The following is a 27,961-nucleotide window of genomic DNA, read 5'->3' on the forward strand; positions in this document are numbered from 1 at the left end:
TTCTTGTATCAGTGAATTTCAGCATAAAAAAATTACTTAACCAAATAAAAATTTGTCAAACTTGTAAAAAATTTAAAGATCTATCAAATACAGGGACTGTTTTATAATCCGGATGATTGGGAGACAAAATGACAGATGTCCGTTTCGTAATCCGGATGATTTTTTTTAATTTGTTCAACGTCTAGAAAATATAATACAAGGTTTTTTGTAGAAATAGAATAAAAGTTTTAAAGAAGCTTAAAAAGACATAATTAGAGAATTTTATGCTATTATACTTCATTCATTAAACAAAAACATCACAGGATAATTAATTTTCATTGCTGAACACACATCCATACATAACCTCAAAATTATTTTAAATTTAACCGTCAATAACTCGTCCGGATTACGCTGATCCGGATTAGAGAACGGGCACTGTAAAGCACATCCTGTCTGAATCCGTTAAAAATACACTCTCTTGCGCAGTCTATTCATTGGCCTTTAAAATTCCAAAAAGAAATTTCTGGATGATATTGGTTTCTGAGGACAAAATGTCCGCCTTGGCCATGTCAAAAACATATCCAAAATTGGAAAGGATCGATGGTCTATTTCTTGAGATATTCGCAAAATAGTGGTTTCTGGAGGACAAGGAGTGGGATTAGAGTCAAATGTATATGTTTTTGCGATTCCTTAGATTGACTTTTGGGGGGTTGGTACTAAGAACAATCAAGGTCGCTAACTTAGTCTCTTTGGTCAGAAAATTGATCAGAAGAAATTCTGCCCTTCTGACCAGATTATTAGCACGTGCAAGAAGAAGAGGTTGGACGTCTTTGAGTTGTATGAATGAAATGTCCGCTAGGACACTCTCTAAAACATATTCAAAAATGAAATGCATCGATGGTTTGGTTCTTGAGATATTCCTAAAAGAGTGGTTTCTGGAGGGGAAGGATAGACGTTGGGGTGAAATTGAAGTGACATTTGGATTCCTTGGATCAACTTATGGGGGGGTACTCAGAACATTCCAAATCGATATCTTCATCAGTTTGTCCAGAAAATGGGATAGAAGGATTTCTGTAATTCTTTCCTTACGTTTAACATTTTAAAATTCTTTTAAAAGTCGATGAATAAAAAAAAGTAAGATGTCCACAAAAAAAAGTTTCTTCTACAAATTATACCCTTTGAGTTCCTCTAACAAGTAGTCCATGTATTAGAATTATGGGTCACTCCTGGTCCCAGCAGTAGATGGCCAAAAATGACGTTGCAAAAAGTGTCTTTTTCGACATAAATGGTTCTAGATGACCATGGTTTACTCATAGCAGATTACATATACCAAATTCTGAAAGCTAATAAGACAAGCTTTCCATCAATAGTTCACCCATCGAATTATGTTCATCAGGAGCTGAGATATACCACTCCAAACTTTCGACCTCTTCTACTGACAGAATATATGTGCTCATCTAATAGATTTCTGTGCATGGAAGACAATCAAGGATTTAATTTTTTTTGAGAGGGATTTTTTAATTAAATGCATTTTCCTCCAAATGTTTTTTATTGCTCTGGGAAAAGACGTAAGTGAATTGTGAAGCGAAACTAGGATAAGATTGCTCCATGCACGAAATCTCAGTCTTCAAGGAAATGTCCAGGGGGAGAGGAATCATGTTTTTCAGTTGAAGTTCCCATGGGAGATTTCTTCATTTTTTTTTGTTTAAAAAAGGAAGGAAGAAGGAAGAGTTCAAGAGGAATATTTCTGGGGTTAGCATGGGAATGTCATGGCACAAGCGAATGAGGATATTCTAGTGATGGATGCTGAAGAATAGGGAGCAGCAGGAGCAAGACAACGATGAGGAAAAAAATTGGAAGAATGTGGAATGAAATGTTGATTCTGGGGATGGTAAATGGGGCTTTTCCTACGAAATGCCTTCCGGTGGTGCCGATAGATGTGGGAGGAATGTAAGAGTGTGAGGATTGTGGACTTTCCAGTGCATTTATCATCATCCCCATGGACACTTGCGAATGATGCAACGGTCAAGTAGATGTAGAAGATGATGGCTTGAGAGACAATAGCAGCAATATTATCTAATAATTGTTTGTTGTTGTTGTTGTTGTTGCTTGAGTATTTGTTGAGTGTGGTAGTAGTTGCATTGATGATTGAGGGGCCCTCTAGTTATTTCTTCTTTTGGGCCTTCTCGGCGGCCTTTGTGACTTTACCAGTGGTGGATTCTTTGAAATTCACCGACTTTATCACACCCACTGCAACCGTTTGACGCATATCGCGCACCGCGAAGCGCCCCAATGGCGGAAATTCAGAGAAACTCTCCACGCACAGGGGCTTCGTTGGCACCAAATTCACAATTGCAGCATCACCGGATTTTATGGCCTTGGGATTGACTTCGGTGGTTTTGCCAGAACGACGATCGCATTTTTCCTTGATTTCAGCAAATTTGCACGCAATATGAGCCGTATGGCAATCCAGCACAGGAGTATAGCCATCAGCAATCTGACCAGGATGATTGAGGACAATCACCTGTGAACAAATTGAAAATCTTAGCTTAAGTCATTTCCGTCTCTCTTGAAGAGGACGGCAGGGGACACCGAGGCAAATTAGTTGATAAGGTTGATTCGACATTTTTGGTGAGGAGAGAAAATAAAAGATCACTACAGCACCAGTTTTGGATTAGATATCGAATGCCGTTCTTTATTGAATACACTCAGTCCCGGGATTAACTCTTTCGTCTCTTTTGGGACTCTGAGTACCCAAAGAAGCATATGAATATTCTATGAAAAACAACGTTTTTTAATTATTTAGAACTGATAAAAAACCGATTCTTGGGGATGATTACAAATTATAAGGATGTCCAAATGTAAGATATTTTTTTGTAGAACCTCAATTAATTCCTGAGTTTAGATATTTTTGATTAAAAAATGATGAAATTGGCTTGCAGCATTTTTTAATCAAAAATATCTAAACTCAGGAATTAATTGAGGTTCTACAAAAAATATCTTACATTTGGACATCCTTATAGTTTGTAATCATCCACAAGAATCGGATTTTTATAAATTCTGAATAATTAAAAAACATTGTTTTTCATAGAATATTCATATGCTGCTTTGGGTACTCTCAGAGTCCCAAAAGAGACGAAAGAGTTAAGCACATTTTCGAGACCGAAAAAAACGCGCAAAATGTCTTTATGCAGCGAGAAAATTTGCATACTCGCAGGCGATTTCTTTTGAATGAATCTGCCGTAGAACGAATTTCAGCGCAAAAAGTCAGAGCAATAAAAGATTCAACTATATATTTAAAAGAAATTCAGTACCGTTTGACCAAAGTTCTTCAGTTGTTAGAATATTTAAAATTTCTACCCTAATAAAAAAAATTAAATATTTTTACTGAAAAATAAGCAGAGTCTTCAAATTTCCCGCGTCATAAATAGTATTACATTCAGGCGAATTTCAAAAATGATTTCATAAATTGACTCCCAATGGTAGGCAAACTTGCATAATTGTATGTACATAATCTCGTCATATGTGCATTATCCCGAAGTGCATAATGCCGGGACTGAGCGTACAATTTCAAAGAGACTGTATGATACAAATAATGATTGTTCATGCATTTTATGCATGAATTGTCTTTTTGGTCTATTTTGATCCCTAATTTTATTTTGGAGACTTTTGATGCAGCATATGCTGCATGTTATTGTGCAAATTGCACTCTTTTAAAATATTCCTATCCCACTTTTTTTCACTTTCTATTCAGCCTTTGAGAAATGAGCATTATCGCGAACATCGTGGAAAATTGAATTGTGAAAATTGGAATTAAATAAAGCCCTTAAGGCCAATAAAGTCTTTTAATAAGTTAAAGTGATTCTTTTAATAAAACTACCGCCGCTGTGACGGCTATAGGTATTGAAAGGCGCTGAACAAGCAGCTGAACTTGAAGTGGGCACTACGTCTTTTTTTGGCCCCTCTTCACTAGCTGATAAACCCATTTCAGGTAAAGCCCCAACAATGATCAATGATTGATTTAGATGGGCTTTAGACTTAAGGCATATCCGGCAGAGCTTCAAATCTAGGCTTACCCATATGGCTTAACCGGCTTGGCTTAACTTTTCTAATTTCTTATCAACCTATATTTCTTGGAAAATTATCATTTCCAATTTAGTGATCCATTAAATTTTAAAAAAAGCAATAAAATTGGTTGCTATTATGAATTTCAAGATCCTGGGGAACTGAGCTAAACCTTAGGTCTGAAGCCGGTCTTGGTCTTAGCCATATGGCTTAACTGCTCTAATTTCTTATCAATCACAATTAAAAAAAATACTGAGAATTAGATTATTAAAGACAAATGAACTATTAGGTTCTCAAAAAAAAACAATAAAATTGCTTGCTACTTAAGATTTTGGCACCTTCGGGAACTGGGCTAAATCTTTAGTCATCCTGAAGACCGCTTTACAGTCATGTCCCAAAAAGTGTTTCACAACATAGGGGGAAGTGGGGCACCTTTGAAAATTGCGATTTTTAACCTATTTTTAAATAAAATTGAGCCTTATCGTGATATAATTTAGATTCTTAATCTGTTTGTGCAGCTAAATTATATCATGATAAGGCTCAATTTTATTTAAAAATAGATGAAAAATCCAAATTTCAAAGGTGCCCCACTTTCTTCTAGTCAGTAAATGATTTTTTTCGTTAGGGCGAAGTGGGGCACCTTTGTAATAGGGCAGTTTTGAAATTGGGCTCATTTCCTTTTTTTTAAGTTCAATTGAGCCTTATCATGATGTATATTTCCTTCGCAGATGGTTTGTGGAGCTAAATTATTTGCAAGGTCCAATTTTAATTTAAAATATGAGCAAAAAACTCTATGTTAAAGCTTCCCTTATTTCAAAAATGCTCCACTTTCCATTACATATAATTTATGAAAAATGTTCGTAATGGATTAGAGCCATGGCTCTTTTCAGGAAATTTAGGCATTGGGCTAGCTATTAAAATTTAATATTAGAATAGGTCAAATTCAGTAAAAACATATTAAAAAAAATGAGTTGTTCGAAGCTTGAACCGTCCGAAGGTACTATGCGTTCCTCTACTATTTTTTTTTTGTTTTCCGGTTGTGCTTAAAAGCTCCTCAATGTTAGGTAATTTTGTCGAAATTGATTACGTAAATTTTGATACATATTGAAATTAATGGTTTCTAATCATCACTTAATGACTCTTTACTCAATCACAAAAAAAAAACAATTCTGAATTCCTCGGGATTTCAGAACCTTTCATATAAATAAAATCTTGGTCAAATAAAAGTGGGAGGGTTTGACTTATGACCTTAATGATCTTGAAAAAACAACTACATATTTTCTTGAGGTAAATGACCAAATGATTCCTCCATCCCGGAACAAGGTCTTCCAGGAGAAAGAAGGGCATGTTCATCCATTCATATTCTTTAATTATATCCATTCATAAGGTCAATTTGTGGGAGTCAGCTAATTTTCAATGTCTTAGAGACCCGAAATCGATACATCGAACTGGTTCATTCGTTTCACTCAAACAGTTAGACAGAAAAATGGAAGGTGGGGGTCACGCTAAGTATCTCAAAACCAAAGGACTATATAAAGATTTCTTTTTTAACAAAAAAAAAAAAGAAATTTTACCTGAGCAGTAAAATCAGCAGCAGCCTTGGGAGGCTGATTCTTGGAGTCCCCAGCCACATATCCGCGACGAAGCTCCTTCACTGACACGTTCTTCACGTTGAAGCCAACATTGTCACCTGGCATGGCTTCGGCCAGAGCTTCATGATGCATCTCAACGGACTTCACCTCAGTCGTGAGATTCACAGGAGCAAACACCACGACCATTCCTGAAAGAATACCCAGTCAGGAGAGGACCTTCTATTTTTAGAATCTTGTATTTTATCTCCAAAATCTTTTAAATTTCAAACCTGGCTTGAGGATGCCAGTTTCCACACGGCCCACTGGAACGGTTCCGATGCCGCCAATCTTGTAGACATCCTGAAGTGGAAGTCGCAAGGGTTTGTCTGTGGGTCGAGATGGTGGTAAGATTGCATCGAGAGCATCAATGAGAGTGCGTCCTTCGACTTTTCCCTCTTTGCGGTCAATGGACCATCCCTTGAACCAGGGCATCTTCTCGCTCACTTCCAGCATATTGTCCCCATGCCATCCACTAATGGGCACAAAGGCTACAGCAGCAGGATTGTAGCCGATCTTCTTGATGTACGAAGACACCTCCTTCTTGATTTCTTCATAGCGAGCTTCGTGGTAGGGCGGCTCAGTTGAATCCATCTTATTGACGCCCACAATCAACTGTTTCACGCCCAAGGTGAAAGCCAATAGAGCATGCTCGCGAGTCTGCCCATTCTTGGAGATTCCTGCCTCGAACTCTCCAGTACCAGCTGCTACAATCAGTACAGCACAGTCAGCTTGAGAAGTCCCAGTAATCATGTTCTTGATGAAATCCCTGTGGCCAGGAGCATCAATGATGGTGATGTAGTACTTGGCCGTCTCAAATTTCCATAGAGCAATGTCTATGGTGATACCACGCTCACGCTCAGCCTTCAGCTTATCCAGTACCCAGGCGTACTTGAAGGATCCCTTGCCCATTTCCTGAGCCTCTTTCTCAAACTTCTCGATGGTACGCTTGTCGATGCCTCCGCACTTGTAGATCAAATGGCCAGTGGTTGTGGACTTACCAGAGTCCACATGACCAATCACGACGATGTTAATATGAATCTTTTCTTTGCCCATCTTCAGGGAGATTTCCTCACTCGGGTTTCACTGTTCTTTTTCAACTGCAATAAAGGATTACTTCGATTAGGGTTTCTGGATTTTTTTTTAAATCTTGTTACTGAGATTTTTATTAATTTTTTTTTCACCAAAAATTACTTTTTTGTTTGTTTTATTGGGTTTACTAGTTAAAACGTGTTGAGATTTCTTTAATCGAGCGTAAAAGAGAATAAAACAATATTCATAGTAATCTTCCATACTAAAATAAATTACTACGATTATCCTGTAATGGAAGTAGCATGACTATCGTAGTAGGGGGAAGTGGGGCACCTTTGAAATCGGGATTTTTCATCTATTTTTAAATAAAATTGAGCCATATCATGATATAATTTAGCTGCGCAAACAAATTAAGAATCTAAAGGCGATTAGGCTCAATTTTATTTAAAAATAGGTGAAAAATCGCAATTTCAAAGGTGCCCCACTTCCCCCTATAATTTCCAACGATTATCTTAGCAAATCGTTCAAGTTTCAGATCAAAATTCAATTTCTGCTTTTTGGATGAATTACAACGATTATTATCTTTCTTTTTTTTTGAAAATTCAACTGATAAATTTCATTTAGTTTTTCTATGTTATCTAATTTAAAAGCATAATTGTCCTGTTGAAAAATTAACTTTTTACTACGATAAGCCTTGAAGTTGAAAATTTTACTACGGTAATCGTATTATTCCCATTACATGGGATAATTGTTGTAATTTGTTTTACAGTGGAGAATTTCTACGATTGTTGTTATATTATTTTCGACAATCGTTGGAAATACTACTATGATAATCGTGTTAGTTTCATTAAAAAAAAAAGGATAATCGTAGTATTTTTTACAATGTAGGTGAGATTATTGAGAATCTAACATGGGTTGCTAGGGGGTTAAGATAAATTATAAAAGAAGCTATAATATAACACACATATTCGTCCTCATGTGATATTAAGTTACTTCAGATAAAAAAATCAAATCCATAAGCTTTTTAAAGTTTTCAAATAAACTTTCAAAAAGGTTGAATAGATTGAGCAATAATTTGTCAAATATGCTTCGTAAATGTCAAATGTTTTGATTGAACAATTAAAGTGGATCCATAAATATTTAACACATAAGAAATAATAAGGTATGTTTCCTTGGAAAACGGTAGAATTAATAAATTAAATATGAAATGTGTTGACAATTTATACACGATGATGGTTTAAAGTGATTTCTGTTCATTTTTGGTTATTTATTAACCAAATTGGAATATAATATATTTTGTGGAATTGAATTGAATTTATTTTCCATTTCCTTGTTTTAAGTCGTGTGTTTCTCATTGTTCTCACGATGAAAAATCCCATCATCATTTTGCTACCGAATCAAGAAGTTAACGTAGGAAAAACGTTATGTTCACGTTATTAAATAAATATGTTAAAATTAACTTTTTCTTGTGATGATTTTTCCAAAATGTATGTGTGGATTGTGTGGAAGAGGACCTTCAAAACAAAAACAATGAGAAAGTCCCACTTTTTTAACTATTTCAATTTTTGAGGCCTCTGCTACATCTTTAGATCAGGAAAATTTCATGAAATCAAAATTCATTTGCCTTTCTATTTCAAATGTTTTGTGAATATTCTGGTCATTCTAGTCAGCACTCAATTTAGAGTGAATCTAAATTGAATTTCTTGTGATGTTCAAAAGAAGAACAAGAATATGCTAAATAAGAGTGTCTTATGAAAAATTTTTGAGGGGAATACAAGCTCAGCTCAGCTCAGCTTTTCATTATCTCTTTAAGGACGTGAAGGTCAAAAATTGGAAGTCACAAATTTCTTTCTTTACTTTGTAGTGCAAAACATATGGTCATAGAAAAAAATTGTTTTTAGGTCACCGGTGATCCAATCGTTCTTAAAGGGTTATCTTGGCTGATTGGGCGACGAAATGACATTTTGGTTTTTTGAATGTGGTTAACGGTTTTTATTTTAAGAAAGGGGTATGAATTTCGATTTTATGAAATTTTCCTGATGTAAAAGGTGTGCCGGAGCCATTACTGCCCAAATTTAATTTATTTAGGGCTCGAGCAGACCTTTTATATCAGGACAATTTCACGAAGTCAAAATTCACTACCCTTTCTTAAACGTTTCCCATCTTATGAGACTATCTCACTTTCTCGCTTTCTGTTTTCTTTTCTTGAACATCAATATAAATTCAATTTAGTTCAATCCAATATTGAAAGCAAGTGGAGAATAATAGGATAGAGATTTGCAAAATATTTGAGAAAGAAAGGCATGCAGATTTTGATTTCATGAAATTTTCCTGATCTAAAAGGTGTGCCGGAACTATTATTAACCAAATTTAATTTTTTTCTTGACTACATTGAATTTTTTTGACCAAATTATATTTTTTTATTGCTCAACTATTTTTTCATAAAAAAACATTTTACTAAATTTTAATTATTTTATGCTCAGGATCAGGAAAATTTTATAAAGTCAAAATTCACATCCCTTCCCTTCTTAATAGCTTTGCATGTGTCTATCCTAATTCTCCACACTCTTTCATCTTTTGAACATCACACCAAATTAAATTTACTGCAGTCCAATTTTGAGACTGAAAAAATGGGTAGACTTATGCAAATCTTTTGGGAAAGAAAGAAAAGTGAATTTTGACTTCATAAAAAAATTCCTGATCTAAAAAGTTAGCGGAGCCATTACAGAATGAAATAATATATATATATTTTTAATTTTCAAATTAGTTCTGCTATAAATCACAAAAATTTTATGTCCTATATTTTTCCATTTAACTTTGTTATGAAAGCAAATCTTATCTTAATCTTCCTATCTAATCATTCCTAATAACGGTTTTTCAATTTCAAAGGTTAAAAAGACACAGAGAGTGCACTTATCAAGAGAATGGGGGTCATGTTTGGGCTCGTTGGAAAGGTCTTGGAATTTCCGACAAAACTGAACCGGTTCCAATCGATTTTGGACCGGTAATGGACTTTGTTGATTTTGTAATGGAATTTGAGTGATTTATGATTCGGTTCAAATCAGTTGAGAACCGGTAAACGGTAAATGACGCGAAAGTACTTTTGTGGTATAATAGCATCTAAGTCACGAGTTCGAGCATTTCGCAGTCTAAGACACTTTGTCACCCCTTTTTTTTAAATTAGTTCTGCTATGAATAACAAAAAAAATATTATGTCCTATATTTTCCAATTTAACTTAGGTATAAGAGCAAAGCGTATCTTAATCTTAATTTTTGATCATTTTTTTAAACTTTAACTTCACTTTTGAATTGTGTTCTGGTTTTACAGTTTTCAAGAATACCAGGAATGGCATTAATTATTAAAATCTTCCCTTCATCATAATTTTTTGGATAAACATACATTTTCATGAAACTTTTTCATTTTATATGCAAAAAACTTTAGGATTCCCACCTGAATAGGTAACACCCTCTATTAACTCTTTTGCATCATTTTGTGCTTTTAATATACCCAAAGAAAAATGATTATTCTGGGAAAAACAATTTCTTATACTATTTAGTATCGATAAAACTTCGATTCTTATGGATAATTACACACTATAAGGATGCTTAAATCTAGGATATTTTTGCGGAAGCCCGGTAATTTCCTGAGCTAAGATATTTTCGATCAAGAATGTGTAATTTTCTAGCTGGAAATGTTACGTTCTCGAAAGAGTTAATCCAGTGAAGAGAATTAATAATTTTTGTAAAACCTTTCTCCTTCTGAGCTGCTTTTATGAAATTATTTTTCCTTTGGAAAATCCCTCTCTTGCAAAATATTGCTAAAATATTTCCAAAGCTTTAATATAAGCCGTGCTATCGATATTTTCTGAGAATTCCTGGAACATGCAATTATTTTCCCAGGACATGTATTTCCTTGAAATAGGATTACAACACAATGTAATACATTATATTGAATTTTCTCTCTTTAATGACATTTTGCCTGAGAAAGTGCTTCCCATTCTCTCTTTGTAAAATAATATGCCATAAAGGAATATTTTTTTTCTGGTTAGAGGTAATATGGAAAAACTTTTGCCACAACATCAGTTCTTGGAGAGAAAATTCTTTATGGGAAAAAGTCCCACGTTTGTGAGCTGGAACTGAAGGAACTTTTGTACAAGTATTTAATTCTTAAAGGAATTAAATTTAGCAAATTTGATGAAGATATGCTGCGAATTCATTTCCAAAAATACTCTTTGAAAAGAGATTCTATATACTTTGGCTTTTTTTTTGTCCCTTTTGCCATTCTATACTGTGGTTCATCGTGTCCCTCCTCCCCATCTGTCTCCTCGAATGGATGCACCGATGCAAATTTTATTTTTGGAATATTTGAAGAACAAAAACGACTCAGCAGAAAATTGCTGCAATTTTCACATGCAACCGATCTTCTTTCTGTTCTTGCAATCCTCCAAGGAATTTGAGAAACTTTTCTATACTTCCACGGGGGAGATGTTCTCTTTTTTTTCAACTAAAAGGGGTGCTTGGGGGGAGGAAATTGATTTGGCAAATGGCGTCTAGAGAACCGGCGTGCCACCCACCAGAATATATCCCAAAAAACCCATCCCAAAATTTTGCCTCTGTCGCATTGATGTTGGGAGGCAAAAAGGAATAGAAAAGCTTTGGATTTTCATCGGGAAATTTTGTCGTGAATTTTCACACGGTGGGAAAAGAGATTAGTGGGGTGGAAAATCTGATGGAAAAGCGAAAAAAATGGAAGGAGACGTGAAAAAATCATATGAAAAATAACGCTTAAATGAAACCAACAGTGTGGAGATTTTTTTTTGCCAAAGACCTGAGAAATTGAGGCTTTATTGGGGAAAATCAATTATTTCCGGGAGGTAAAAGGCTTTTCAAAGTAAATTTACCACCCCACGTTTTTCCTTGATAGTCTAAACTCCCATCCGATATCGGCTTTTTTCAGGAAAATTTTCCAATTTTGTGTTATTCAGACGACAAACATTGCTAAAATTCGCGCCAATTTGAAGCACAAAGTCAAAAAGCTCGATTAGAAATGCGGAAATTATGATTTTTTCTGAGGAAAATCAATCCCAAGATGGAAGCCGGCATTTTCCCGAATGTATAAGAAAATTCTATTAATCCTCCCAGACACTCTTGGGATTGGGAAATACTCTCCCTCATTGCCTACAGGATTGTGAAAAATTCTTAAGAGAGAACACTTAAAAGATGAAGTACCTCTTGGTGAGATTGTGGGATGCAAAAATGGAGTCACCAGGAACCACCACACAATTTTTTTTTTCCACAGTCAAAGGAGTCACACACAGAGCTTCCACTCACCACGAGCACGTACGAACGAAAGAACAAATTTTTCAGTCACGGTCTCACCACTGAGATGCTCCTGCGCTCTGGCAATCCCGGGAACACTCGACAGTCATCCGATCGATAAATAGAATCTCTGTGGCGGATTGTCTATTGTTGCTCATCTCTCCATCTCACGGTGAACGAAGCTTAATGGGGAGCTACCAAGGGCGTCTTGGGAATGGGGAGTTGAGGTCAGGACAATGGGAATCCAATTTAATTCAAATTGACGGAAAAAATACTCATTTCTGTTGAATTTTTCTATTTTAAAATCATTTTTACAATTTAACACAAAATTTTAATCCAATTTATTGATGATTAGACCAAATAGGAAGAAAACTGCTCCAACCGAGTCCTTCACCACCTCGTGCTACAGATTGCAGCTTCTGTGTCTCTTCTGGACTCAGCTTAAGAATTGTATTCAGCACAGGTACCAGATGAGCCTTCTCATCACCATTGCTAAGAGTCAGGAACTGGAATTTAATAATAAATAAATAAATGGCCAACATTTTACCTACGGGAAGAAAAGATATGGGGCAGTTTCACTAAGGGGCATTTAAAAATGAGCTTTTAGCAGTCCCTAAGAATTTTATCACAATTGTTAATTCAAATTTGGATGCTATTCAAACACTGCACTGAGAGAAATCCGAAAAAGTTAAAATAGCATTCCGGAAATGTTTATTTTACCCGTTTTACCCTGCAGTATTGATCCGAAATCGGTGTAAATATTATGCTTTTTAGGTGTATTAGGGGTTAAAGTTATCCTTTTTCATGTTAATTTTACCCTTAGAAAGGTGTAAAATTAACATAAAAAAATGTTGATATATTTTTACACTTAAAAAGTGTTAAAGTTATGAGGAAAAAAAGTTAATCGTACCCCCTTTTTTCTCATTGCATCAGCTTATAATGCGTTCAATGCGTGATTTGTGTTTTTTGTAGGGAAAGCGAGCTACCTTCGAACGACCCAATGCAATGGAGGTCATTAATGGAGGTTATGCAGATTTTCTAGGGAGAAATTCTGCCGAGAATCTGCAGATTTTCGGTAGAAATTCTGCCGAAAATCTACAATTTTCTACGCAGAAATTCTGCCGAAAATCTACAGATTTTCTCTGAATGTACTAGAATATACCGTTAAAATTCAAAAAACCTCCGAGTAAAATCGGCAGGCAGAGCAATGATTTGACGGGTTCAGTGAAAAATATTCCATCTTTTCTGACACAGCTGTCTGGAAAGTCTGGAATGTAGATAATAATCCACAGAAAATCGGCAAAATATCTACAGAAATTCGTCAGAATATGCACTAGAATTCGTCAGAAAATCTTCAAAAAATTCTGACGAATTTTGTCCCAAGCTCAAATAAAATTCGTAGGAATATCTACAGATTTCTCGGCAGATTTTCAGCAGAGGTGTAGATATTTTCTGCAGAAATCTTAAAGATATCTGACGGGAAACCTTGTATCCAAGCGGGAACTATACTTTTTTGCCAATATGGCCGATAATTTTGACATTTGGCAGCGAGGGAGATTGCTTTCGGGGAAGTTTTTCCTATTCTTCCTGATTTTGGTGAATTCTGATTGTCCAGAAGTGTTTTTTTTGGCTCTTGAGAAAGCTTAATGTGTCTGCAATAACATCGTGTTGAGAGAAATGTGTGTTAAAGTGTTATTGTGTGAAATATTTTGAGGAATCTGTTGGCAAGCAGGAACTTTGTGTCTTCTTGACCACTTCCTGGACATCTCAGAATGATACTGGTCAATAATTCTTCTTGTTTTAGTGATCGACATTGTAAAGAAGTCATTTGACACGCAAAAATAATTCACAAAATTGATATTATTGGCTTTTGGAAAATTCAAGTTTGTCTCCTTTTCGTTCTTTTGGGGACGAGAGTACCAATGAGTTTTCAAATTTCCCAGAGGCGGAAAAAATTATTTCTCTCTAAAAGTGTCATATTTGACCACTAAGACTTACAATAAAGTGAGTTTTACTGAAATGCGTTCGCTGGATATGTTGTGGTCCGGAAAGAGTCAAGGTTTTTCGAGTTTTATGAACTTGATTTCAAGGAAGAGGTAGGGCAAATGTCCTAATTCAAAACCATTTCCAGACGCTTTGACTTTCACAGAAGATTCAACACATTAAGTTCATATTTTTTCTGAAAGGAATTACATAAATTTGCTCCTTGACTCTTCTAGAATGTTACTGTTTAGTGAAAATTCTTTAGATATAATTTGAAAACTTCTTAAATACAAGAAGAATACGCGAGGGTAAAATGCTTCTATTGGAAACATATTAATCCAAATGGAGACAAGGGAAAGTTTCTAATTGGAGACAAACAGTGTAAGTCAAACCGCGATGAAAGGCTTCCAAAACCTTGTTGAGTTGCTCTTGAGTGCACGATTTGTTCTTATTCCTGGTCTTTTCTTCTTTCCCATCTAAAACAATAAGAAAATCTCTCCAAAAAAAAATCATATTTCCGGGGTTTCATATTGAAGCATTTACAGACACTTCAGAAAAACCCTTTTTGTTCACGAAATTAGTAATTATTTCATTTGAAAACTTCACGTACCGTTTATAAAGATTAGCACTTAATTTAATTAAAATTAGCCAGAAATATGACATAAATGTTAAACGAAATGAATAAACAACCGTCACTTTATTGTGTTTTTCATTGGAAAACATGGTCGATCGATGAAAACTTCGATGTTGAAAAGGTACACTTTTAATTTTTCTGAGAAATTAATAAATTAAAATTCGTGAATATGAATGGATTTTCGCTTTATTTGGAGCAAAATTAACTATATAATGAAACTGAGGTATAGAAAATATATAAATATAGTAATTTAGTACTGTATTTATCATGATATATACAAGGAAATATAATTAATATCAAACCAAAGACAACGAAATTTGGAATAAACTCGATACACTACCATGCAATAAATAACTATAACAATTTACCAACCAAACTTAAAAATGCAAATGAAAATGTTAAATTTAAGAAGTTATTGATAGATGGGCTTTAGGAGGAATCACCGGAGAATCGGTTGCAACAACGAAAAAGAAAAAACTAATTGTATAGTCTTAATATAGAATCTATGGATTTGTAAGACACTAAGTGTAACAATAAATTGAATTGAATTGAATTGAGAACAGTGACGTTTCCATTTAGAGTAGTGAAAAATTTCCATTTAAAGCAGGTTATGAATTAGCTTAATTTACCCTACCCGATTTTCAGATTGCGGCACATGATGATTAGATAATGTGAAATTATGTGAACTCAACTCACCTTGAAAATGACATTCTTCAAATACTCGGAATTATGCAAGTGAGCCTCCCGTTCGAGGGATCTCTGTTGTCGCCGCACTTCCTCCTTCAGCATCTCATTGAGTTGCGTCAACTTAGCCAAGTCCTGCTCAGCTTCTGCCAGAAGAGCAGTTAAGTGTTTAATGTGATTTTCACTGGCCTGCAACTTCTCCTTCGTTGCCTGGAGTTCGGCATTTGGCGAAACAGATCCGCCTACGGCACCCTCGTAAGTAGGCGCATGATCTTCAAATGGTGAATTGAGAAGTTCATCCAGTGGAATCAAGTCTCGACGTCCTCGACTAATTTTTCGTGTTACTGCATTGGATGATTGGGAGGTATTTTCTGATCCCTCTCCATCTTCTCGTTCCATCAGCATGAGGTCCATTTTCTGTTCATCCGTTGTGGCCAGATCAAAAGGAAATCTCGCTCGTTCTTCTTTTCGTACATCAGGAATATTGGCTGTTTCAGTAGGAACTTCTGGTTGAACTCGAATATTGGCCAATTCCTTGGAGTACTTCTCGTGTAGATCATCAATTTGGGTCTTGAAGCACGCATTGAGTGTTTCAATGTGAAGACGCTGGACTTTCAGAGCTTCTTGATGATCCTGTAGTTGTTTCTTGTTGGCCTCGATGAGACTCTCGTTGGTTAAACGTGTTTCCTCGAGTTGTGTCATCAACTCCTTGAGACGCGTCTGCGAACGGACTTTATCATCCTGAAACACTTTCACCATACGCTCAAGTTCATCATGCTGCTGCTTTAGGGCTCCATGGCGATTGTTCAAACTGTTCACTGTACTCTGAAGAGCTGCAACTTCTTCTTCAAGATCTCTCTCACGACTTGTATCCTTTGTCTCGTGTTTCTTCATAAGAACAGCCTGAGCACGAACTTTATAGTTGGAAAATTCTGCTAGAGTCTCTTCCAATTCCTTTGTCTTCTCTGACATTTCCGTTCGTAGCCTTGTAATTTCTTCTTCGAGATTGAACACCTGCCTCATGAATTTATCTCGTTCAGCCTGAAGAGTTGAGCCTACTTTCTCAGTTTCTCTACCTTTCTCAGACAATTGCCCACGAATCTCTTCTAGATCCTGACGACCATTCTCAATTTCCTTGGTTGCCTGATCGAGCTTCATGCGCAATTCTGTTTTATCGTGATCACTTTCTCTGAGCTTCTTCTGCTGCGAATCAATTTGCTTCTTCAGTTCAACTGAGTGAGTTTGTTCAGATTTGAGGCTCTCCTCGAGAACACGTATCTGATCATTCAACACTTTTATGGATTCACGTTGAGTCTCTAGACTCGTTTCAAGATCTGCGACTTGATTCTTCTTAGCATCGAGTTTCTGTGATACTTCATTGAGGGATTTCTCGTAAGCATCAATTTCCAAGGAGAGAACATTAGATTTCTTAGCTACAGCTTTAGACTTCTCCAGTTCACTCTTCATGTTCTGCTCCCTCTGAACGGCCTCTTTGTGTTGATTCTTACTCTCTGCCAAGTTCTTTCGCAATTCGTCAATCTCCTTCTGAAGCTGTCGCTGCGTGATCAGAAAAGCTTCTTTCTCCTTCTTCAGCGATTTCAATTCACCAAGATCTCCTGAATTTGAATCGAGTTTCTCAACTGTTGTCCTCAATTTTTCATTCTCTTTCTGGAGATTCTCACGATCCTTCCCTTCAGCTTCCAATGCAGCGATTTGAGCATTTTGTTCACTGACTTTCTTCTTAAGTTTTTGCGCCAGGACACGAAGTTTTCCGTACTTTTCTTCGAAATTTTCTCCTGAAGTGGATTCTGTGGATTCCTCCAGATGCATCTGGGAAGACGATGTGTTAGGATCAGGAGAGGAAAGTTGACGCTTCTGCAGTTCTTCAATTCTCTGCTCAGCTTCATGGAGTTGAACAGCTAGCTTGTCATTTGCGGCCTTCAGTGACTCTAAATCAAGTTCCTGCCTTGATATCATCTCCCCACGTTCCTTCAGAACTTCATTAATCTCCTTCATTTCCTTCAGCAGATCCCCATTCTCTAGCTTATACCGCGATTCCATTTCTTCAAGCTGGAACTTGTGCTTCTCCAGTTCAGCTTGTTTCTGTTCAGCTTCCTTTTGAGACTTCTTCAGTTCTTGGCTTTGTTCATCCAGGAACTGTTCTTTTTCTTGAATTCTTATCACCAATTCTGAAGATTTAGCTTCCAAATCTTCAACTTCTTTTTGAAGCTTAGCGTTTTCTTTCTCATGTTTTTCTAGAATTGTTCTCAGTTTCTCTTCAAATGATTTCGTCAACTCTTCAATTTCTGCTTCTTTCTTCTGAAGAAGATTCTCAGTAGAGAGCTTCTTCTCTGTTAATTCCTGAACTTGAAGCTGGAGGTTCTCAAATTTACTTTTCTGATCTTCATTGAGAGATAGGGCTTGTTTCTCGAAGCATTCGGTAATTTTAAGGCAATCTGCTTCCTTCTGCTTGATTTCTTCCTCTAATTTTTGGGATTGTTCAGCCATTTGACGAAGTTTTTCTTGAAGATCTTGAACTTCCTGGCTGTGATTTTCTTTGAACGTGTTGGACTGCTCTTCTTTTTCTTTCGTCATCCTGGATAACTCCGCTTCTTTCTCTGCTTCCTTCTGCTTCAATTCTTCTTCCAATTTATGGGATCGTTCAGCCAATTCACGAAGTTTTTCTTGAAGATCCTGAATTTTCTGGTCCTGATTTGCTTTAAGGTTGTTAGATTGCTCTTCCTTTTCTTTCGTCATCCTGGATAACTCCGCTTCTTTCTCTGCTTCTTTCTGCTTCAATTCTTCTTCCAATTTATGGGATCGTTCAGCCATTTGACGAAGTTTTTCTTGAAGATCGTGGATTTTCTGGTTCTGATTTGCTTTAAGGGTGTTTGATTGCTCTTCCTTTTCTTTCGTCATCCTGGATAACTCCGCTTCTTTCTCTGCTTCCTTCTGCTTTACTTCTTCTTCCAATTTATGGGATCGTTCAGCCATTTGACGAAGTTTTTCTTGAAGATCCTGAATTTTCTGGTTCTGATTTGCTTTAAGGGTGTTTGATTGCTCTTCCTTTTCTTTCGTCATCCTAGATAACTCCGCTTCTTTCTCTGTTTCCTTCTGCTTCACTTCTTCTTCTAATTTATGGGATCGTTCAGCCATTTGACGAAGTTTTTCTTGAAGATCCTGAATTTTCTGGTTCTGATTTGCTTTAAGGATGTTTGATTGCTCTTCCTTTTCTTTCGTTATCCTGGATAACTCAGCTTCTTTCTCTGCTTCCTTCTGCTTCACTTCTTCCAATTTATGGGATCGTTCAGCCAATTCACGAAGTTTTTCTTGAAGATCGTGGATTTTCTGGTTCTGATTTGCTTTAAGGGTGTTTGATTGCTCTTCCTTTTCTTTCGTCATCCTGGATAACTCCGCTTCTTTCTCTGCTTCCTTCTGCTTGAAGTCTTCTTCTAATTTATGGGATCGTTCAGCCATTTCACGAAGTTTTCCTTGAAGATTTTGCACTTCCTGGCTATGATTTTCCTTAAGCATCTTCAACTGCTCTTCCGCTTCTTCCCTAAATTTGGTTAATTCCATCTCCTTGCTGTTGCATTGCTTTTGAAGATCTTCAAGTTGCTTCATTCGATTTTCCAGTTCAGTATTTGACTGTTCTTGTTGGAATTTCTCAAGCCCCTGTTCTTTAAACTTCTGCTCAAGTTCAGAACATTTATCAGAAAATTCCTTAATTTTAAATCGAAGATTTTCTATTTCTTTTTCATAATTTTCCTTCATAGCGTTGGATTGCTCGTTAAAGGACTCAGCTAATTGGACGTTGTATTGCTCTTTCTCATTCAGAGCAGACTCTAGGACCTTAGAATGTTCAGAGAGCTTCAAGATTTCTTCATGGAACTTCTCCACGTCTTTCTTTTGACTTTCAATTATGTTCTTCGTCTCATTTTCCAAGGATTCTGCCAGCTTTTCGCACTCGCTTTCCTTTCCTTTCAATTTCTCCTCGAGATTTTGTGATTTTTCTGTGATGTCTTGGATTTCTTTCTTCATGCTCTCAATGCTTTCTCTGTGATTTTCTTCTATTAACTTCCTTGCGTGTTCTCTCTGGACTTCTGCCTCCTTCAGAGCACTTTCCAATTGCTGTACTTTCTTCTCAGCTTCCAGGAGGCTTTCTTTGTGTTCTTCTTCTTTTGATTTTGAATACTGTTCGAAGGATTTTTTATACTCTTCCTCTTTCTCTGATAGCTTTACATTCAGCTCCTTGATTTTTGATTCAAGTTCCTTTATCACTATTTTGCAAGCTGCAATCTCTTGCGATTGATCATCTGCACTTTGTTGCTCCTTCAATAATTCCAACTCTTTGATTTTCTCACTGAATTTTTCCATTTCTACATCACGTTCTTCAATGAATTTCTTCATTTTACTGGCCACTTTTTGCATCTCCTTCTGCCATCCTGGAATTGTGACAGAATAATCCTTAACGATTTCCACCACAGTCTTGTAGGATTGCTTCAATTGCTTCAGTTTGGACGACATCTCGATAATCTTCCCTCGGTAGAGTTTCATTTTCGCAGCTGATTTTTCCATCTCCTTCTGGTACTTTTCCTCCAAAGCTTGACTCTCGGAGAGTTTCCTATTGTGTTCATCCTTGAGGCTCTTGAGGTCTTCCAACAATTTTGTGTTGTCTTCAGAAACTCTAGCCAATTTTGCTCGAGTCTCTTCGAGAATTTGACTATCTTTTTCTCTGCTGGAAGTAGCTTCCCTAAGCTGAATCAACAAATTCTGCTGTTCCACTCCAATCTTACTAACTTCCTTCAGTTTAACATCCATCGAAGTAAAATCAGCAGCCAGGGAGTCATTTTCCTCAGTTAATCTGTTAATTTGTCTCTTAAGAGCTTCATTTTCAATAGACAATCCCTCCAGGGATTTCTCCCTCTCAACACAAGCTTCCTTCAGCTTTCCCTCCAGGGATTTTATTACACCCTCAAGCTCACTAATTTTTATCGTGGCATTGAGCTTGTTTTCAGTCAGTGACTCCACAACTTCCTGCATGGCTTTGAGGCATTTCTTATCAGCACTCTTCTGTGATTCATAATTATTGATATCTTCCTTCAGGTTTTTATTTTCTTCCACCAATTCTATCGAAAGAACATCGTGCTGTACCTCGTATAAAATTCCCTAAAGACATTGACTTACCTTCTTTCGATTGCTTAGTCTTCTGTATAAGACTCAGCAGGAACTTGCATTTCCTCACTAGCTCCTCACGGGACATTCCCTCGAAGGGACTCGCCTTTTTTCCATCCGAGGTGCCCTGAGACAAAATCAATTTATCAATAATTCTGTTATTAATTTTCAATGATTTTTCAACAATCACCTGCTCCGGGCTTTCCTGATTCATTTTTAATAAATTTTTAGAACTTTTGGCCAGGAATTGAGGTAAATTCTCCAGCTTTTCCTGGAAATTATCATTTTTATCCCACCACGTCAAGTGACTTCACTTTCGAATGATTTGCACTACACTGAAGTAATCATTCTAATTTACAAAAAAATACACTGCTAAAAATTACAAAACTTAACGAAGAAAAATATTTTTAAAATTTAAAAGCAATTCTAAATAATAGAAATATCAGTCACATTTCAATATATTCAATAGATAATATTTTTAAGTGTTGTAACTAGAAGTTGATTTTTGATGATTGGATTTACAATTTACATATTGATATTTCTATGAGTTTTTCTCGTCCTTAAAGGGTTAAACTTCTGACTTAAATATTATATTCAGATTCAGAGGTTAAACAGGCCTGTCACTCACGGTTCACTTTTGATGCCGATTTAGCGCGATGATAAAGGATGAAGGACTGAGCGGCACGCTCAGCGCAATCACGAAGATTTACGGTGCGATTAGCGCGATCACCACGATTATTGAGACCATTGAGACTACTATCTCAAAAATACTTTCACATCATTTACCGGTTCGAGTTCGAAACCAATTTGAACTGATTCATATCACTTTAAAAAAAAAACGCCTCTAAAATAATCTAGGAGTAATACAAATAATTTTGGGATAAAAATGTTTTATAAGATTTACAATTGGTTCATTACCTAGCTAGGGTAAAGTGATACAATTTGGAATTTGGACAGTGGTACAAATTGGACATTTTCTCAAGTTCAAATCAGACAGCGAATTTTGTGCTTGATAAATACAGTAACTAAAGTTTTAATTTTTTTTATTTTCTATTTTAGAGTTTTATTACAGTAGAGTCTCTCAAATCTGAATCTCTCAAATTCGAACGCCGTTTGGATTCAAATTGTCAATTGTGAGGTTATGTTAGAAAGTTCGTATTCTTGGTGAATGAAAATCATATTTATGTGCTTCTTCCTGAATGTTTACATACATTATGGTCGAGTAAAATGAAAAGGAAGTGTGTTGCCACTAAGACTTGCGAGAAAGTACGGGAATTTGATTCAAAGTACAATTTAATCTCACACAAATTTCGTTAGTTTTGAAAAAATCGTTCGAATTTGGGAGGTGAGAAATGTCAAAAATACCCCCCGAGCGTTCGAATTTAAGAGACTCTACTGTATTTGGTTTCTTGTGCTCCAATTAAAGTGAAAATCCATCAATATGACTAAATTCTAACATACAAAATTCTCATTTGAATTAACAGTGCAACTTTTCAGCGTCGAAAAATTTCATCGATCGACCATTATTTCCAAAGAAAACCCCAAAAAGGCTGATTTTTGTTCTTTCGATTTTGTTAACATTTCTTAACATTTCTGACAAATGTTAGTGGGATAAAGTGTTTAATCTCGATAGTTAACAGTACATAAAGGTTGCATTTTATATAATTACTTATTTGTAAGCAAAAAGTGGTTTTGTGAAATATGAGAACGTGAGTAAGTGACAATTTGCACACCGAGATTTGATTTTATTGCAGAAGCAATCTTAAGGCCCATTTATAGCTATGTATTACGCCGACGTAATACACCGGCGTATTACGCCGACGTAATACAACGTTATATTACGCCGACGTAATACGCCGGTGTATTACGCCGACGTAATACAACGTTGTATTACGCCGACGTAATATAACGTTGTATTACGCCGACGTAATACAATGTTGTATTACGTCGGCGTAATACGCCGGTGTATTACGTCGGCGTAATACATAGCTATAAATGGGTACTTACTGTTTCAGATGGGTAGGAAGACGAGGAAGACAAATATACCTGTGGGATTAAATTTCTCACTAGGGGAGACCGGGTTACTTTTAGCCAGCAAATGAAGCTTTTTTTTCGCACATTATTTGTGAAAAATGATAAGGTTTTTCTATTGTTTTTATGTTTCATAATTAGCATTAGGATATTGGCTGTATGGAACAGTGTAAAAAAAGGTTCTGGCAAAAAGAGGTCAAAAATAGTCGTATGTTCAATATACGTCTTTAATACGAGTGTCCAATACGTTTTGCCCAAATTGTATTGTTCTGCATTCACATAGTTTTCTAGTGTTTAAGAACTTTTTGAACGGTATTTAAAGAAATTGCAATAAACAGTAATATTCTAGAAGAGGGCATTAGATTAGAAATCTAGATTACATTAGAGGCAATAAAGGTTTTTTAAATTTAAAATTAGTTTAGTACCCTCAGTCGTAGTCTTACTAATATTTTTTTGAAAGTTTGAGTTCATTTTGAGCTTTCGTTTGGTTGCTGTTGTCAGTTTTGTGTGACAGGTCAGAGAAAAAACAGCAAATTTCCTTGTGCAACATTTCTCGTTTTCTAAGTGCAAAAAAACAATTTAAAGTACTCCGTTTGAAGCAAATATTATATTTCCTGAAAGGTGTTATTCTACTTCATATATTGGGTTTTATGACCGTAAAAATTGAAATTGTGAGTTTTAGGAGCAAAAAATGAATATATTCTCTGGAGCCTCGGGTGGTTCGATGTAAAAATTCAAAAATAACCGGCCTTAGCACTTAATTGTTTTTTTCAAGTAAATAACTATTTTGCATAATTTCTCTCACAGAAGATAATTAAAATGGCATAAAGACAGACCACAGCGAGTAGTCAGGTCAAATTCTTGGAATTGATCAATGATAAACGGCTGGAATTCATGGTTTTGGTCGTAATATACGAAAAAGCAGATTTTGGCTGTGATGATGATTGAACCCGACTTTAAATGTCCAAGATCATGAAAAGACCGGAAGATGAACAATGTATTTTATATTACCTTTAAGATATACAAGAAAGTGACATTTTCATAGCTGATCTGTGAATTATTTGTTAAAAATCAGTTTTGTCAACGCTAAATTTTGAAAATTCTAAAGTTTTTTTCTAAAAATATATATTTTTTATAGTAATCATAGAACAGCCATCCATAAAAATACTTAGTATTAATTTATTTTATTCTGTGTTCAGTATTTTTTAATAAAAATATTTTAGTCATTTGATACCTAAACGATTATCAAACTCTTCAGGGTATCTTCACCTTTTCTCACCTGGCTCTGAAATTAAAAAAAAGATAATGACGAACAGATGGTATTTTTGAGTTTGTTGGACCATAGCCTAGAAATGTAAAGAGTCTCATTTAAAACTTATCTCACTATACTTTTTAAAGAATCAGACGTTAGAGGTTATAGGGTTAATAATAATAAAGAGAAGATAATTACTAAAATTTTGCCATGAGAGGGTCAAAAATCGGTGGTCAGAAAAACTTACTTTTTCTGACTTTTTAGATCAAAATACAACTTTAGAAGGCAGTAGGAAAAATTTTATTTTTGGGTTACCGGTGACCCCGGTGACCCAATCGTTCTTAAAGGGTTAAGTTACCTTTGCATTTTCTTGACATCCCTTTAATTTTGCTAGTTACCTCGAATATTATGTAGTGTAATAACGACCATTTTGTAATAAAGTAAAACGATAGGTGTCAATAATATATGAAAACTTTAGTCTGGTTCGTCACAGATTCTGTGGGAATGGAAGAAAATCAAGAAAATACTAAATATTATGGGGAAATCTCTGACGATAATAATTCTTCATTGATTGGGGGAGAAGTGGCAGAAGCTCCAACTCCTGAATATCTTCAGAGGAAATTGTATTTCCTCCTGGAACATCTCAAATTGTTCCATGCAGAACTTCCAGAGTAAGACTTTGTTATTGTTTTGATATGGCTTGAATCCTTCATTTCTTAATGTTATGCAAAATCCACCCTTATCACAGATCATACCAGATGAGGATCCCATATGAATTACTTACCGGTTTGGCGAATTCTCTGCTAAATGACACCATTTTTGAGATCGTGAAGGGTCTGATGGAAATTCAGCACGTTACAGAGAAGCATCTGGAACAATTGCGGCAGCAAGTTGAGACAGAACACAATATTGAGGTTCAGGAATGGGTATCTAAGATTCACGATGATGAAGAATTGGAGCATATTCTCAATCTCATGAAGATAAAACATACGCAGAAATTGAAGGAAACGGACATAAAGCTTGTATTGCATTTGGATCAAAAAGTGAAGGATCAACAAATAACTCTGGATAAAGCAGGTGTTCCTGGATTTTATGTCACAGACAATCCTAAGGATATCAAAATCCAAATGCACCTATTAGATTTTATTCTTCGACTTAGCAATATGAAATTCGAGCCAAATAAATAAAATTGTATTTTGAAATTCCCGCCTGAAACTTTTCGTTAATTTTTTTTGCGCTCAGTTTTCGCTGAGTTTGACGTTGGGGTTCGGCACGTGAAAAACGTAAACATTGAGAAAATAGTGGAAAATATTTGTTAAAAATGTCCAAATACAAAAGTTTAATAAATTTAAATACACCCTACGCAAGGAGGATGCAGTATTTGTCTAATAGGATTTTTGGGGAAGTTGCCAGACCTACAAATTCAAAGTCAATGAAGGTGGTCAAGATGTTCAGCGCCAAACCCGTAGAAAAGGAAGATTATTACGTGAATTACTACCCGCGGCATGTGGAAGTTGGCTGGTTGATGAGGCATCTCCGGGCATATGGTCTTTTCCGCGATGAGCATGAGGACTTCAAAGAGGAAATGAAAAGACTCCGCGCTCTACGTGGGAAAGCTCCTCCACCCCGTGGCGAAGGCAAGAGATCTAAGAAATAGTCCCTGGATCAATTTAAATTAATTTCTTTACATAGAATTATGTAGATAAAAATGAGTTTATGTAAAAAATAATTAAAATTATTAAAAAAAAATCAAAATTTTTTGTTTCTTTTACTTCACACCCTTCACACTGCTGACAGCGCTATGAGTGGCTGGTATTCGTATTACAATTCAGTCGAATAGAAAATTCAGTTGGCCCAGTCGAAGAAATTTTATTTTTCTCGTAAAATGTGTTTTTTATTAGTTTTTACACAGAAAAGTACTTGAAAATATACTCTTTAAAGTTTAATTCTAACATCACATATCTAGAGAAGTTTATTTTGGACGTGAATATCCCAAAATCTAGATTCTTTATTCAATAGTTGAGTTGTCATTAGAAATTTACAATAAAGTTTTATAATTTTTGGTATTTTATCACAACATCGAATATACGAAAAGGTAAATACTTTTTTCTTCCTCAAATATTACTTTTTAATATCTTACTGATTGTAATATTTCGGAAAAACCTTGGAAATTGTTCTATTGCTTCGTTCAAAACGAAGTACGTAAAAGAATGGGGCATAAGTATTTTTTCCAAGAAAAGGGGATGAAAGACTTGTATCTGATCCGATTCCTGTCTCTTTTGAGGATCATCAAACCTAGTTTTGAAATATTAACAAACCCTGGGGGTTTCTTACCCTGTTAGTCTGCATTTAGGAAGGAAATCCTTAGGGCTTATGGGATGATTTAGAGCTCAAGGAACTTAATAATCTTGGTATCTTTGGCACTGGGGTTTAGTTTTCTTTACTTTAGAAGGGTTTTGATTCCTCCAATTCAATCTGGAGGTTCTCAAGAAATGTCTGATGTTCAGATTCTCTGCATTCTCCTGGAACAATCTTAGGATGTGTTCATGACTGTAGATCGCCGATTGTAGCCTTTCCGACTTTCAGTAGTTCCTTGGGCTTCACATTCCTTCCTTACGCGATTGATAATATTTGCCACAAGTTGCTCATCCCGTTTCCTCTGATCTTCCCATGAATCTTCAAAAAGGCGATTCCCTGTAGTTATTTTCACGGACACATTTTCTGTAGACACTTCCTGGTTCACCGTGATGGTAGCAGGAAAGTCTACGGTGTTTGTGTGACGACTGGCCAGATGTCCGATGTAGCCTTTGCGAGATTTAAAAAATGCACTGCACTGGTCACATTGGAAGAGAGCACTTGGGTGGCTAGAGGAAGAATTAGTGGGATTGTGGATTTTGTACTTGTGGCGGTACCAGTGAGTTCGACTGGATAGAACTTCTCCGCATAATTTACACACAACACTTCCGTCCTCTTGAATGAGATAGTGCAGTAAGTCAGCCTTCTCTTGGACATTCTTAGTTTTGTCCAAAATTGCAGATTCCCTTTCTGGATCGTCTTCTGCATTTTTTGGAGGTTTTTCTGGAAGAATCTGCACTACCAGGGCTGGTGGGAAGTTGCACATATCCTTGGTTTTATCTGAAAAGAAAAAAGAATATTTGAGCTCCCTTAGACTGTCTTCAGACCAAAGGTTTAGCCCAGTTCCCGAGGGTCTCAAAACCTTCAACAGCAACCAATTTTATTGATTTTTCAGCCCCTAAAGATCATTATTTACCCTTCACAATCCAATTAAGTCAAAATTTTCCAAAAAATCTTGATCGATATGAAATTAGAGAATTTAAGCCATATGGCAAAGCCAAGGTCTGAAGTCCATATTAGGTGCAATTGAAATTGATTCGAGGAATGTAAATATATTTCCTTGATTTTGAGAGATCTAAACGTATCAGTTGATATCCATATAGTCTTAAATTGTGTCAATTTTGGATAGAATTTTTTTTATTAAATCTCTCACGATAGGAGCTTCACTCTCTAAGTATGATTAAGTAACCAGATATTTTTCCCTGGCTACTTATGAGAACTGTTCCCAAGGGTCCAAATGTTCCAAATGTCGGACACGTTACATGAGCCCTAAAGTCCTAAGGTTCTTCGCTTTATTTGCTATCTTCTTTTCAAAAGTTATTTAGAACCTTAAAAAGTTAAATTATTTTCCCTCTAAAATTCTTAGAATATTTAAAATTAAATAAAAAAAATCATAGATATTGCCATATTGCTTTGTGTTTTATATCGGACACCATGTTCTTGAAGTCCTTTCCAAATCTCTTTCAAGGTTTATTTTACAGATTTTACATCTTGTTCGTAGAGTCAACGCTATTTTGTTCCTTTGGCATTTATACAACTTCTAGAAATTGAAAAAAAAAAAATATAAAAATTTTGAGAGTTAAAAGAAGTGTCCGATATTTCAAGCTGACTCACAGATCCCCTATTTTACTAGGTGAATTTAAAATTCTAAATAAAAGGATCATAAGACTAGCTAATCATCATATGTAAAACAAAGATAACGTTCTTTTCTGATTGTAAACAGGTTGCAGACCTAAGATTTATCCATATGGCTTATTGCTCTGATTTCTCAAAAAATAAGATTTTTGCGAAAATATTTATTTTTAAGCAAATAATCCAACAGAT

At 35.7% G+C, this 27,961-nt stretch overlaps 5 protein-coding genes across 5 annotated transcripts in view; 2 read left to right on the forward strand and 3 right to left on the reverse strand.

Moving 5' to 3' along the window:
- Positions 1 to 1,476: 1,476 nt before the first annotated feature.
- On the reverse strand, positions 1,477 to 12,074 carry LOC129810234 (elongation factor 1-alpha 2). The gene is made up of 4 exons (XM_055860562.1): positions 11,934 to 12,074; positions 5,906 to 6,772; positions 5,619 to 5,824; positions 1,477 to 2,503 (listed from the first exon to the last, which is right to left on the reverse strand). Exons 2-4 carry the CDS (start codon positions 6,726 to 6,728, stop codon positions 2,144 to 2,146), a joined length of 1,389 nt encoding a protein of 462 aa, XP_055716537.1. The 5' UTR covers positions 6,729 to 6,772; positions 11,934 to 12,074; the 3' UTR covers positions 1,477 to 2,143.
- Positions 12,075 to 12,301: 227 nt separating this feature from the next.
- Positions 12,302 to 20,836, reverse strand: LOC129810235 (GRIP and coiled-coil domain-containing protein 2). The gene is made up of 4 exons (XM_055860563.1): positions 20,690 to 20,836; positions 20,512 to 20,626; positions 15,337 to 20,453; positions 12,302 to 12,529 (listed from the first exon to the last, which is right to left on the reverse strand). The coding sequence occupies exons 1-4, from the start codon at positions 20,711 to 20,713 to the stop codon at positions 12,365 to 12,367; spliced, it is 5,421 nt and encodes a 1,806-aa protein (XP_055716538.1). The 5' UTR covers positions 20,714 to 20,836; the 3' UTR covers positions 12,302 to 12,364.
- A 3,419-nt stretch (positions 20,837 to 24,255) lies between these two features.
- LOC129810238 (gonadal protein gdl) lies at positions 24,256 to 24,988 on the forward strand. The gene is made up of 2 exons (XM_055860572.1): positions 24,256 to 24,453; positions 24,531 to 24,988. The coding sequence occupies exons 1-2, from the start codon at positions 24,287 to 24,289 to the stop codon at positions 24,967 to 24,969; spliced, it is 606 nt and encodes a 201-aa protein (XP_055716547.1). The 5' UTR covers positions 24,256 to 24,286; the 3' UTR covers positions 24,970 to 24,988.
- Positions 24,989 to 25,036: 48 nt separating this feature from the next.
- Positions 25,037 to 25,484, forward strand: LOC129810239 (28S ribosomal protein S33, mitochondrial). Its single transcript, XM_055860573.1, has one exon. The coding sequence runs from the start codon at positions 25,104 to 25,106 to the stop codon at positions 25,437 to 25,439; it is 336 nt and encodes a 111-aa protein (XP_055716548.1). The 5' UTR covers positions 25,037 to 25,103; the 3' UTR covers positions 25,440 to 25,484.
- A 149-nt stretch (positions 25,485 to 25,633) lies between these two features.
- LOC129810236 (protein tramtrack, alpha isoform) overlaps positions 25,634 to 27,961 on the reverse strand; it is a 30,713-nt gene continuing 28,385 nt past the window's right edge. Inside the window, exon 6 of the mRNA XM_055860571.1 lies at positions 25,634 to 26,917. Coding sequence (XP_055716546.1) covers positions 26,316 to 26,917 — 602 coding nt within the window. The 3' untranslated portion in view covers positions 25,634 to 26,315. The remainder of the gene's footprint in view (positions 26,918 to 27,961) is intronic.

Source organism: Phlebotomus papatasi, chromosome 1 (genome assembly GCF_024763615.1).
Source record: "Phlebotomus papatasi isolate M1 chromosome 1, Ppap_2.1, whole genome shotgun sequence".
NCBI classification, from domain to species: domain Eukaryota; kingdom Metazoa; phylum Arthropoda; class Insecta; order Diptera; family Psychodidae; genus Phlebotomus; species Phlebotomus papatasi.

Coding starts and splice junctions, on each gene's coding strand:
- LOC129810239 (XM_055860573.1), top strand. CDS start 25,104: ATGTCCAAATACAAAAGTTTAATAAATTTAAATACACCCTACGCAAGG.
- LOC129810234 (XM_055860562.1), bottom strand. CDS start 6,728: ATGGGCAAAGAAAAGATTCATATTAACATCGTCGTGATTGGTCATGTG. Junction 5,825..5,905: donor AACTGGCATCCTCAAGCCAG/GTTTGAAATTTA, acceptor GTATTCTTTCAG/GAATGGTCGTGGTGTTTGCT. Junction 2,504..5,618: donor CTGCTGATTTTACTGCTCAG/GTAAAATTTCTT, acceptor ATTTGTTCACAG/GTGATTGTCCTCAATCATCC.
- LOC129810238 (XM_055860572.1), top strand. CDS start 24,287: ATGGAAGAAAATCAAGAAAATACTAAATATTATGGGGAAATCTCTGAC. Junction 24,454..24,530: donor TTCCATGCAGAACTTCCAGA/GTAAGACTTTGT, acceptor CCCTTATCACAG/ATCATACCAGATGAGGATCC.
- LOC129810235 (XM_055860563.1), bottom strand. CDS start 20,713: ATGAATCAGGAAAGCCCGGAGCAG. Junction 20,627..20,689: donor ATCAGGAAAGCCCGGAGCAG/GTGATTGTTGAA, acceptor ATTTTGTCTCAG/GGCACCTCGGATGGAAAAAA. Junction 12,530..15,336: donor TGAAGAATGTCATTTTCAAG/GTGAGTTGAGTT, acceptor ATTAAATTCCAG/TTCCTGACTCTTAGCAATGG.